This window comes from Emys orbicularis, chromosome 2, assembly GCF_028017835.1.
Source record: "Emys orbicularis isolate rEmyOrb1 chromosome 2, rEmyOrb1.hap1, whole genome shotgun sequence".
NCBI lineage: Eukaryota > Metazoa > Chordata > Testudines > Emydidae > Emys > Emys orbicularis.
The window spans coordinates 256,715,831-256,728,111 of NC_088684.1; the positions used below are offsets into that span (position 1 = coordinate 256,715,831).

The window sequence follows — 12,281 nt, forward strand, 5'->3', positions numbered from 1 at the left end:
CAGGGCCCTGAGAAACCTTAATCTGGCTCTGGGCTCCATCTTCTCTGATTAAGAGAGGGGACACTGTTCCATTCTGCAAAAGGAAGAAAGGTTGTCGTTGTGCACACCATGAAACAAGCACTATAACTCTTTGAAATGTATCATGACAGTCCACATGGTGGACATCAAGGAATATTCAAAATGAGAACTGCGCTGACATCAAGATACTACTGGCCAGGGATGACAAAAGACATTGCAGTTTGGGTAAGTAAAGTAATTAAACTAAACCCTGAAGAATGCTGTTTACAATTTAAATACAAATTTGAAATTTACAAAGAAATATATAAATACATTTGGTGTGAAAATGTGAACTCTGTTCCCTTGCAATAATATCTCCATACAAAAATGTTAATGTTATCATATTGTTCCATCCAAACTAGGTTGCACGATGTCTGCATTGTCAGAAAGAGGGAAAAGAATTAAATGTGGATACCACCTTCAAAAGCATAAAGGTGAATTTTGGAATCAGACACATCTACTACGTTTATTCAGAAATTTCTGATTCATCCTTTCAATTGTCAATGCATTATTGGTATTTGTAGTGCATACAGCATATATATGACAAAGTCTTATTCGTTTCCTTAAAAGTAAGTAAGAAATCTTTGAAAGACAGAATTAAAGTTAATTGTTTATCATTATGCGTTTTTATTATTGCTATACAATGAGGCCTTGCATTCACAACGAGTGAATGCATACAAGTGGCACGGCACAGCCAGCAATGACCTCTACAGCTCCTTACACTGGCATGGCATATTTCTTCAGGGGTCCTCTTGTATTGTTTTTCCTACCCCATTCCTGTACTTCTTTTTGTTTGTTTGTTTATTTCTTTTTCTTGTGTTTTTAAAAGTGGTCATTCCATTCTGATTTTGTGGCTGTTGTAACCGTATTACAGCGTTTACTCTGCTTACGACATATGGGCTTATTGAGAACATTTAGTAAGAGAAATGTGAAGTATGACTGTAACTGGTACCCTTGCATATAGGTCAGTCGGAGCTGGGAACTGTTGGGAATTGATTTAATAGGACCATTACCAGCAACAAAGGAGGGATACCAATATATACTGACAGACACAGATTATCTTGTACTGCCTATGCTTACACAGCGTGAACCTGTGCGATTTGCGCAGGGTTACCCTGGACCGGAAGATGTGACAGGCGCATGCACTGCAGACTTGCCTACAAAATGAGAGACGCTTTTCTCATTCGGACCATGTAATAAATCAACTGAAATATTCATGTTGTGCTGCTCACACGTCAGTGCCACTGGTAGCAAATTCTGCCGGCCATACTCACCTGGCGGTAACCGCTGCTAGGGCGGGCGGGATGTGCCGCCGGCCGCTGCTTTTGTCGTTACACCGGCGCACGTGGGGCTCGCTCGGAGCAGGCCGGCAGGAGCGGGGCCTGGCGGGGCCGGGTTCCGGCGCACACGGCGCTGCCGTTCTTGCAGCGCCCCCTGGCGGCACGTTGCGGGCGCACCGCGGCCTACGAGCCTCAGCGCCAGCGGCGGAAGGAGGCGAGTCTCGGGCCGGGCCTGCCGGCGGCGGGGCGCGGGCTCAGCGACAGGCCGTAGGAGGCTGCATCAGGCAGCGGATGAGGCGCGCGCGACTGGGGCCGGCGGCTCGGTCCGAGGGAGAGGACAGGGGCGGGGGCCCGGGCCCGGGCCCGGTGCGAGGGGGATGGTGGAGGAGGGGTTGGGGTTTAGTTCTGGCTCATGACGAAGAGAGGATGGGGGTTCCCGCTCCCCTGGGGGTTGGAGGCTTGGGAGGTTCTGGCTCAGGTGGGGGAGGGGGGCCGGCGGGTTGCGGCCCGGGTGGGGGGTTGCGGCCCGGGTGGGGATTGGGGGGAGGGGCCAAGGGGTTCCGGCTCAGGTGGGGATAAGATGAATTGGGGTTGGGCACCTACTGCATGGTTCCAAGTCTGTCACTAGAATTGGGATTTGGATGTTGTTCTTAGTTTCTGAATAGAGAAGTGGCAGGTTTTAAACATTAGTTCAATGAGCAGATAAGCAAGGCTAAATGTTGATATTTTGCTCATAATCACAGTTTACCATTATTTCGTAGGTTTGGTGTTCTGAGGTATCTACAGGGCTTCAGATATTTAACAGAACATCTACTGTTTGGAGAACTAAATCTATTAGTCAGAGGTAAATATAAAAGCTATAGGTGATATGTGAGTATGTCCACCAGATTAGTCCAGGGATGTAACCCTAGTCTGTTACCCCTGGTGATCAGCACTATATTCCTCCTTTAGCTATGGCAGGAGGATACTCAATCAGTCATCCAACCTTCATTTTTTTGATTACCTTATCCAGTGAATAATTTCAGTGCCTGCCTCTTCTGCTCAGATCTTTCCATGGCAGCAAACGTGAAAATGCATTATTACTGACAGCTTCACTGTTGTCAACATGTTTCTCAGAAAGATCCTGCAAAACTAACTAGATACTTGCTAATTTCACTCTACCGCTGTTGCTTATAGCTTTACCTAACAGCAGAAGTGTTAAAGGTGTCTTTCAGCATGTTATATGTAGTTCATGTTTGTGATGTTTCCAGCCCTTATGCTTGCAAAGGGCTGGAATTATCATCTTATCTTAAACAATTCTACAGAAATTGAAGACGTAGCCGTAACCCGCACACTCCCCAGGAAAGGCTTCCTGCTCACAAGTGTATTTTTAAGCCCCATTTATGTACATACTTTTAAAATACTCATCTTTATAACATCTAGGATGATTTTAGGACCATGGACCCAATATTAAATGATACCTGAACAAAAACAATGCACCTATATTACATAAAATTGTGGTACAAAGTACACATATTGTAGAGAATCCATAGGATATTTATTTTTACTATCACTCTCCCTTAATCTGATTATTTGGGAAGGAGAGAGAAATCAAATCTCATGGAGCAAAACCCCTTCCACACAATGAGATTTGAGCCTGGCTAATCTCTCTTATCTGTCCTACTACTTTTTGTATACTACTCTACTGCTGTCTTCTTTCTTGGTCTCTGTCCAGTATGAAGGCTACGCATATGGCATAGGGTCCCTCCTTAAAAGTCTTCAGATGAAGAAAATCCAAAAGGTACATTCTCATTTTGCCCCACTCCATCATAGGCTGTCACTTCTCCTCTTAGGCTGTGCCCATGGTACACACATTCAGCCTCTCCAGCAGTAGCATATACTTACCTTTCTGTCTTGTTGTTCCTTCGGCCTTTAGGTTGCTCCTTTTATGAGACATCTTACAATTTAAGCTTATGCTACTAAAAAAACCCCTCTGGATTAGCTATAAAATTAAAAGATATCAAATAGCCTCTAAAAGGAAAAACTCCCATCCCATAGTCAGCATAAACTTCTTTATTTTTATTTTCCTTCTTCTGTTTTATAGTGAACAGATGGTGGTAGTTGATTGCCTGGAAAACAGTGTTATTGCGCCTGTCTACATGGGCAGAAGAGGTATTTTTTCCATCAAGTAGTTAACTGTACTCAATGAAGACAACCCTACCCTCCCAAATGTCTGTGTAGACACAGCTTGATTTGGAGAAACTATTGTAAGATCATTTGAGCTGGTTGTGTTGTGGTCTAGGTGAGAGCGTAGGCACATGAGCAGCCCAAATGATCGTAATGGTGTTAAATTGTGTCTTCAAGGTGCTAGAGTGATTTCAATCAAGTTGAGCTAACTTGATTAAAAACACACCTTTTTGCCTATGTAGGCAGGACTAGGGTGACTTATGAAATGGTTATTTGGGAAATATCTATATAAACTAGATACTTATTGTCCTTTAAATGTGAGTAATATTGTGCTTGGTCTGTTCTCTAGAGGGAGTTCTGTAATTGTGGATCTTCCCTTGAGAATGACAGGTCTCAACCTTTCTGATTTGAAACCTGAGCTTCTTTAGTTTAGATGTCACAATACCATGTGTGGAATAACATGCTGCTGTTACAGGTCAAATCTGAGTTTCCATGGAGGCGTACAATAGAATATCTGCCTTTCCTTACTAAAGCCTAAGAATTAGTTTTAAAAAATTGTATCTTCTAAATGCCAGTAAACAAGAACACTTGCTAATGTGAATTACATTGCAAAAGGGGAAAGATTGAGGATGCTAATCAAAGTAAAGATACTTCATGAATTCAAGAATATAAAATAGTTTGCTACACCTGAGATAGTATAGGTTCAGATCATTGTTCTCTTGATAGTTTCCAAAATATATATGTGCAGCAGTAAAAATTAAATATTTGTTTCCTACAACTTCAACAGTTTGTTTTGACTTAGTTTTTTAATCTGTAGAACCTCTAGCAGCCTCTATGGAGTTTCAGATGTATCACTTTTGGCACAAGTCTTGACTTGTTGCTTTTTCATTAATGAATGGAGCAGGTGCTATGTTACCAAGTAATTACTGAAGTCTAATACTACATAAGAACAGCCACACTGGGTCAGACCAATCCAGCTAGCCCAGTATCCTGTCTCCTGACAGTGGCCAATGCCAGGTGCTTCAGAGGCAATGAACAGAACAGCTTCTGGCAATCGGAGGCTAGGAACACTTAAAGCATGGGGTTGCATCCCAGACCATCTTGACTAATATCCATTGATGGACCTATTCTCTATGAACTTATCTTGTTCTTTTTTGAACCCTGTTATGATTTTGATCTTCACAGCATCCCCTGGCAATGAATTCACAGGTTGACTCTGTGTTGTGGAAGAAGTACTTCCTTTTGTTTTAAAGCTGCTGCCTATTAATTTCATTGGGTGATTCCTGAATGTGCTTTTTGTAAAGATTTTTTAAAAAGTGGTACTGAGCTGGTGTGAAACAGGCTATAGATCTCTTAAAACATTAGGAAAGGTACTAAGAAGCACAAATCTGTTGCAATAGAAAGAGTTTGACTATTGCATGCCCAAGAGAGGCACTTTTTAAAGACTGTTCACTTTGGGTATCTTTAAAATATTAACTAGTAGTTTCCTCTTTTCTCTTATTCATAGCTGAGGTGTCAAAACACAGAGAAAAGCATCAAGATGCCCATAGCGCAGGCCAGGGGTGGATCAGTCCGTAAAGCAAAGAAAATTACTGTAAAAACATCTTTAAATAACCCATATGATATCAAGTGGAACACCCTAGAAGGAGATGATATGCACTTTATACTCCAGACCTTGGAAGAAAGGATTAAACACATTGGACTTAAAAAGATTGAGACTCGAAGGAGGAAAAAACGTTCTATTGCAAAAGGGCAAATTAAAGAAAAATGTGATGCTAGTGATTGTAGTGTACTTCCAAAGGAGAAGGAAATAGACCATATTCAACAAGAACAAGGATGGACTGACTTAAACATCAGGAAACAGCTTGCTATTGGAATTAATGAGGTTACTAGATCTTTGGAAAAAAATGAACTACTTCTAGTGCTGGTGTGTAAATCTGCAAAACCTACTATGATCACCATGCACCTTATTCAGCTCAGTGCAAGTCGAGCAGTCCCAGCTGGCCAGGTTCCACGTCTTAGTGAAAGCATAGCTCCTATGCTTGGCTTAACATCTGTTCTAGCACTGGGTTTTAAAAAGAATTCTGATACTTTTACTGAAGTAGTCGAAGCTATAATACCACGGATACCTAGCTTGGATGTGCCCTGGATTCACCATAGAAGTGAGCAACATATGGCGGAGGCATATACTGATCCTTTGGAAATTCAAGATACCAAGCTTATGGAGACCTCAGTGGAGGAGTTCTCTCAAAGCCATAAGTGGAAATGTACTGAAAGCAATAAGTTGGATTCTTCAAATGTAACTTTACAAGCTCTCAGAATTAAAAAGCTTGTTCCAAATCCAAATAAGATACGAAAACCTCCCAAAAATAAAAAAGCTGCTTCAAAATAACTTAGTTTAGTACAGGTCTTTACAGTGGGAGTAAAGTGATTTTGATGTAGTATTGGAAACTGCCCCATGTAACTAAGTTAACTGCTTTTAAATGTCATGGCTTCAGAAGTAAAGTCATTTGACCAATAGAAGATGAACTCATATTTGTTTTGTTCTGACATTAAAGCATGCAATCTATAAAATTGTGCATAAGTTTTAACTGCTTTCTTAAGATGTGCTTAATTATTGTTTAGAGAGCCTGGGCTTACTGGTGTGTGGTATCGTTCTAGAATGTGCATTTGCTGTTGAAAAAGCATCAAGCATCAAGCAAATTCTTTTGTTTTTAGGGAATGAATATACTTAGAACAAAACTCTAAAATTAAATGTAACTATTCAAACAAATGAATATCAAAATTGAAAGTTTATTCAAACAAGTGTCCATGCTGGTATAAACTTTGTTTTTTAAAAGCTGGTCATCTATAAGATGTTTCAAGCAAACATCTGTAACTGGTAGGCACGCACACAGGCTCTGGTTTTGAATGTTAATACTCTGCTCTACGAGGTTGGTTTTGGTCAAGAGATGCATGCTAAACTGGTTTCCAGATATATTTGGTCTCTGATATGCTAAAGGAAAACATTAGTCTTGATCAACATACGAATAATTAAATACTTCTGTTGCAGGAAAAATGCATTTTAAAAAAGACTGTTGTATGCAAACCGAGACATTTTCTCACAGGATCCACATAATACAAAGACGAAGTTAACTGTCAAAATTATTTCACAAAGGGAGTTTAGAAACTATTTCCAATAACTTCAGATATATTTTATGTACTATTGCACATTAAATGGCAGGTAAGAATTGTAATAATTCCAAATAGCTGAAAATGGTATGCTACTTAACTCTTGAAGGGAAATGCACTTTAAGAAACTGCCATAGTAAGCAGTAGAATGTAATGAGAGCACACACCAGATATTTTGCAGGAAATTGTGTCAGGATGTTTAGAAGGTAGGGAACAATGAAGCAGCTCAGACTGCAATAAAAAAAAAAAGTGTATAATCTCAACAAAATAGAAGTAGTTTACTTAGATCTCACATTTTACTCACTAGCTACTACTGTCCTTCAGGAAGAAAGCTAGCAAAAACCTCTTTCTTTAAGTGAGCCTGTGTTTTGTTTTTTTAAATAGGGGAGAAACTTCTATGTTCCAGGTCAAAGATTATCTAGGCTGCCTGTATTCTGGATTCCCCTTCTCCCTCCACTCACGTACAAGTTAAGGGGTCAAAAGCAAACTGCAGCAGAGGCTTCTAATAGCAAAATGCCCACAAGCCCCTGCCTGGGGAAAAAAAAAAAAGCAGATACTAATTTTTAGCCTTGCTGTGTGTGTTCTTTGGGCTTGTCACTCAGGAAAGTTAAGGTGAATCAACGAAAAGGGTAAATTAAAGCACATTACCACCCCAATAGCTGTTCTCATTCAGGAATAAAATGGCCTTAGTTTAAGATAGTGTTTCCCAAGCAGTGGGTTGTGGGAAGGTTCTAGATGGGTTGCCACGTCCAGGGTCAGAATAACCTGTTGCTGAGCCCAGACTTAGGCTAACATATACTTTTCCCAGCTTGGTGCAGATGGAAGGCTCCAATGCGGTAGGGGTGTTGGAGAGAAAACCTGCCAAGCTCTCACCCACAGCAGCAGCTCTTGTCCTGTGGGACACGGTCCAGTTCCCCATGCTGGGTGTTGCAACTTGATGCTTGTGGTCACAGTGCCACTCAAGTTTGGTGCAGCTACTCTATCATGATAGAGTAGAAGGGCCAAACAGGAGTGGCATTGCAACCCTGTGTGCCATGATGCAGTGCCACTCAAATTTGGCCTGGCCACCCCTCTGTCAAACACGTGTGTGTGTGCAAAAATGAGTGGTGCTGCACCCCCATGCACCCAATTGCAATGCCCAGAGCTGGGGCCAACCCTCCCCGCCCCGGACTGGAGCTGCCACTGGGGTGAGTCCAGGGTGAGCTCCAAACCCTCCCCCCACCTCTGAACCTAGATGGGATTTAGGGTTGCAGTGCTGGGGCTGAGGGTTCATATATGTAATGGTAGGTGCAAAAGAAGACAAAATGCAGTTTGTAGCTCACATTAATAAATTCAGAAACCACTGGTTTAATCCTCACTCTTTGGCAGAGAATTAAACTATCGCAGACTAAGGCTGCTTTATTCTTGCATGAGAGCATCCATGTGAGTGGTTAATAGGCTTCAACTTATGCACATCAATGTAAGGTTAAGTTGATTTGTCATAACTTTCCTGGATGTGCCTGTGTAGACACAGCTTGTGTTCTTCAGGCCAGCAATAGGCCCTCAGTGATTTTAAGGTACAAACCATTTTAGCTTTAATGACATAAGTGGCTAATTAAATCCTACTATGGATAATTGGAAGCCAACCCTGGGGGGTTGGAATGTACTACCTTTCAAAATCTAATGTAGACAAGGGCAGTGTGCTTTAACTTGAGCACATATTGAAGCAGGCTGCACTGTGCACATTAGAGTAACTGTATTAGTATGGGTTAGAACACATTTACCTAGCAATATGCCTTTAAATCATAGTTTAGACAAAGCCTGAGAGCCTGTTACCCTTGTACATATGGGGTAGAGTCCCCTTCCATTATAAAAAAATGACTTTTATGAGATAAGCTGCTATACAAGGTGTTAAGTCCAGTGATAGAGGCAGAACTAAATCTCTCTCTCTCTCTCTCTCTCCATTGCTAATTTCAGACAGCTCCTAAAGTTGAGCAAAATTTGCTCTCTCATTTAGAGTTATGGGGGTGTTAAAGCCCCAGGTTTATCCATAAATATTTCACCAAATATTCAAGTAATGTCCAAAATACCTGCACAGCATGTAACCTTCACCACTATTTGGCACTTTCAGCTGGAAGTGTAGATTTTGCTGCTCATGTGACTATAGCATAACTAAACTCTAAGAATTGCCATCACAATTTAAGCTATGAATATGACATTATGGAACGTATTCCAAATGCTTCTGGTTGCAGAGCATTCATGAGGAAATAAAAATCAAGTTGGTGAATTTAAGTTAAGGCCAGTACATAGTCTTTCCAGGGGATAGGGAGAAGATTACTGGCACTATATGCAGTGAAACCTTTTGTTCAAAATTCAGGATAAAAACACTACCAGTAACAATTTATGAATGCTTATTTACACAAGATACTTTTCGTTAGAATTACAGACTTCAAAGTAGACAAAGAAATATGTGCAATTTTGCAGAAGCATTGAAAACATTCAAAACTATAAATAGTTTGATAGCATTACCAAAATTCTTAGTTTTACACACAGGCTGGTGTTGATCTACTGAGGAAAAACTAAGGTTTTGTGCCACAACTATAAATTAAGTACAGTAATTTATAATCATTCTGGCAACAGATATCTGCACTGAACAGTGCAATACTACTGAATCAATCCACTGATCTATTGAAGATCAAAGTACAAATCTGTATTTTTATTGATTTGGCAGCGTTGCTTATGGAGAAACAAATGCACTAGTCAAACCAGCACATTTTCATACTGCTCCAGTTACAAAAACATCCAAGACTTTCATATTAGCTACAAATGTATCATAACTCCATTATTTTACCTCAAATGATGACATCCATGTGAATTTTATAAGCAAAGATACTCAGTTTGGATCCTTCATTCTGTTACACTGACAAACATACACCACCACTTAATAAATAGAAATGCAGCAGTTCATTCACATAATAGCAAAGATTTTCGTACCCTAATCCACCACTGCAGTTCAGTTTGTACAAAACAGTCTTTTCTACAGAGTGGAAAAAAATACCGTCTTTTTATCAAGGTGCGAGCTAAGCTTTGAAAATTAAATGAATGTGCTTTTATTCTTTTTATGGACAATAAAAGTTTCATGAACTTTTCATTTTATCTGAAAATGTGAAAATTGGTCAGCTACGGATTTCTTCATTATTTTAGATTTGATGGATTATTTCAATTTCACTGATGTTGTGCTTTTATTCCTCTTGAACAATACTGTTCCAAGAACTGTTATGTAGATTAAATCAATCCAAATGACAGCTTCAGAGTTCTAGAAACACAAGGGTCCTCCTTATTGTAATACAAGGCCAACCTAAAGTAAGACCAAAATGCAGTAGTTAATGCAAGTACAGCAACAAATATTGGCTTTTTGAACTTAATTATGAATCTTAGATGTTCAATTAAAAAAAATTAAGTTTTGACTGTTTTGACATTCTTAAATTAATTTATTTTTATTAACTGTGCACAGAAGCTCTTTTCTCTCTTACCTTTTCAGATTCCATGCCAGGACACCGCCAGTTGTACAAATAATACTGCAAGTTCCCATCTCCTATCCCAAACTTGAGTTTTTCCAGGAATGTTTTGTTTTCCATCAAGTCTAGTGCATTGAACACATCAAATCCTTTCTGGAAATATCAAAACATTTTTGAAATTTTATTTTGATTTTCAAATGATACTTTATATATACACATAATGGGTATAAATGTATCCGAGAGTCTAATGATTTTCACTAAATAGACATTAGATTTGATCCTGCATTCTGATATGCATGCAGAATAGAAAGTGATTCTGTCTGCATATCACATAGGGGAATTTAGACTGAAGGTTGTATCTCTAGAACAGTGGTTCTTAACCTATTTACCATCGTGGGACGCATACAGCTCTCTATGTGTTATGTGGGCCCCATCCACAATACAATACATCAGGGGTTCTCAAACTTCATTGCACCGGGACCCCCTTCTGACAACAAAAATTACTACATGACCCCAGCAGGGGGGACAGAAACCTGAGCCCCACCAAGCCCTGCCGCCCTGGGCAGGGGGGGGCACAGCATATGCCCTGCCACCGCAGGTTGGTGTGAAGCTAAATGGAAGCCAAAGCTCAGGCTTCGGCTTCAGTCCCAGGCCCCAGCAAGTCTAACGCCAGCCCTGGCGACTCCATTAAAACAGGGTTGCGACCCACTTTGGGGTTCCGACCCACAGTTTGAGAACCACTGCAATACTGCTGCAAAAAAAAAAAAAAAAAAAAAAAAAAAGATTTAATATTTGTTATATGACAGCAATAGGATTCAAATCAATTTAGTACCTTTCATTTCAATACTGGCAAATGTCTATCAAGAGCATTTTAAATTAGCAAAATAAGTCAAGACATTAACTTAAAATTAATTTACTGGAGGGGTGGCATGGCATGACACGCTGCTGCTGGCAGCGTGGCTGGGCTGGGTGCCTGGAGAGCATGGCTGCGGAGTCTGCCTGCAAAGATGAGGAGCCCTGCCCGGGGTGGGGTGCTCACCCGAGCCAGGGACTGTCCTCCAGGCACCCAGTCCCCCCCACCCAGGGAATGCCCCACATCACCCAACCCTCCTGGGACTGTCCCCCCAGCATCCAGACACCCCCCAACAGTGGTCTGGCACACGTGCCTGCTTTGCAGAGACAGGGTGCCCTGTCCAGGGCAGAACAGCCCCCCCCCAGGGACTGCCCCCTCCAGCATCCAGTCCTCCACCCAGGAACTGCCTCCCCAGCACCTGCTCCCAGCCCTCAACCCCTCCATCCAGGGACTGTGCCTATCTAGCCTCCCATCCAAGGACTGCCCCCAGCCACCAGTCCACACACCTACAGTCTGTCCCCCATGCACTGGCTGCACCCTCCTTCCCATGCCCCAGCCCCCTGCACCCCCTCCCTGGGGCCCTAGCCCCCTGAACCCTCCTTCCCGTGCCCACTGGTCTCCTACATAAGAACATAAGAACGGCCGTACTGGGTCAGAACAAAGGTCCATCTAGCCCAGTATCCTGTCTACCAACAGTGGCCAATGCCAGGTGCCCCAGAGGGAGTGAACCCCTTTCTCCAGATCATTTATGAATAAGTTGAATAGGATTGGTCCTAGGACTGACCCTTGGGGAACACCACTAGTTACCCCTCTCCATTCTGAGAATTTACCATTAATTCCTACCCTTTGTTCCCGTCTTTTAACCAGTTCTCAATCCATGAAAGGACCTTCCCCTTTTATCCCATGACAACTTAATTTACGTAAGAGCCTTTGGTAAGGGACCTTGTCAAAGGCTTTCTGGAAATCTAAGTACACTATGTCCACTGGATCCCCCTTGTCCACATGTTTATTGACCCCTTCAAAGAACTCTAATAGATTAGTAAGACACGATTTCCCTTTAGAGAAACCATGTTGACTTTTGCCCAACAATTTATGTTCTTCTATGTGTCTGACAATTTTATTCTTTACTATTGTTTCGACTAATTTGCCCGGTACCAACGTTAAATTTACCGGTCTGTAATTGCCGGGATGACCTCTAGAGCCCTTTTAAAATATTGGCGTTACATTAGCTATCTTCCAGTCGTTGGGTACAGAAGC

General features: G+C 41.5%; 2 protein-coding genes across 3 annotated transcripts in view; one reads left to right on the top strand and one right to left on the bottom strand.

Moving 5' to 3' along the window:
* Positions 1-2,096: 2,096 nt before the first annotated feature.
* RPP38 (ribonuclease P/MRP subunit p38) lies at positions 2,097-6,075 on the top strand. Of its 2 annotated transcripts, XM_065399718.1 has the most exons (3): positions 2,097-2,181; positions 3,421-3,488; positions 5,011-6,075. In XM_065399718.1, the coding sequence occupies exon 3, from the start codon at positions 5,044-5,046 to the stop codon at positions 5,893-5,895; it is 852 nt and encodes a 283-aa protein (XP_065255790.1). In that variant the 5' UTR covers positions 2,097-2,181; positions 3,421-3,488; positions 5,011-5,043; the 3' UTR covers positions 5,896-6,075. The 2 variants fall into 2 exon arrangements, with proteins under 2 accessions (XP_065255790.1, XP_065255789.1); XM_065399717.1 differs by lacking the exon at positions 3,421-3,488.
* Positions 6,076-9,990: 3,915 nt separating this feature from the next.
* Positions 9,991-12,281, bottom strand: part of NMT2 (N-myristoyltransferase 2) — a 63,367-nt gene continuing 61,076 nt past the window's right edge. The window contains exons 11-12 of the mRNA XM_065399628.1: positions 10,187-10,324; positions 9,991-10,011 (exon numbers count right to left, since the gene is read on the bottom strand). Of these exons, the coding sequence (XP_065255700.1) occupies positions 9,991-10,011; positions 10,187-10,324 (159 nt within the window). The remainder of the gene's footprint in view (positions 10,012-10,186; positions 10,325-12,281) is intronic.

What these genes read in the sequence shown, in the direction of transcription:
- RPP38 (XM_065399718.1), top strand. Translation starts at nt 5,044, where the DNA reads ATGCCCATAGCGCAGGCCAGGGGTGGATCAGTCCGTAAAGCAAAGAAA.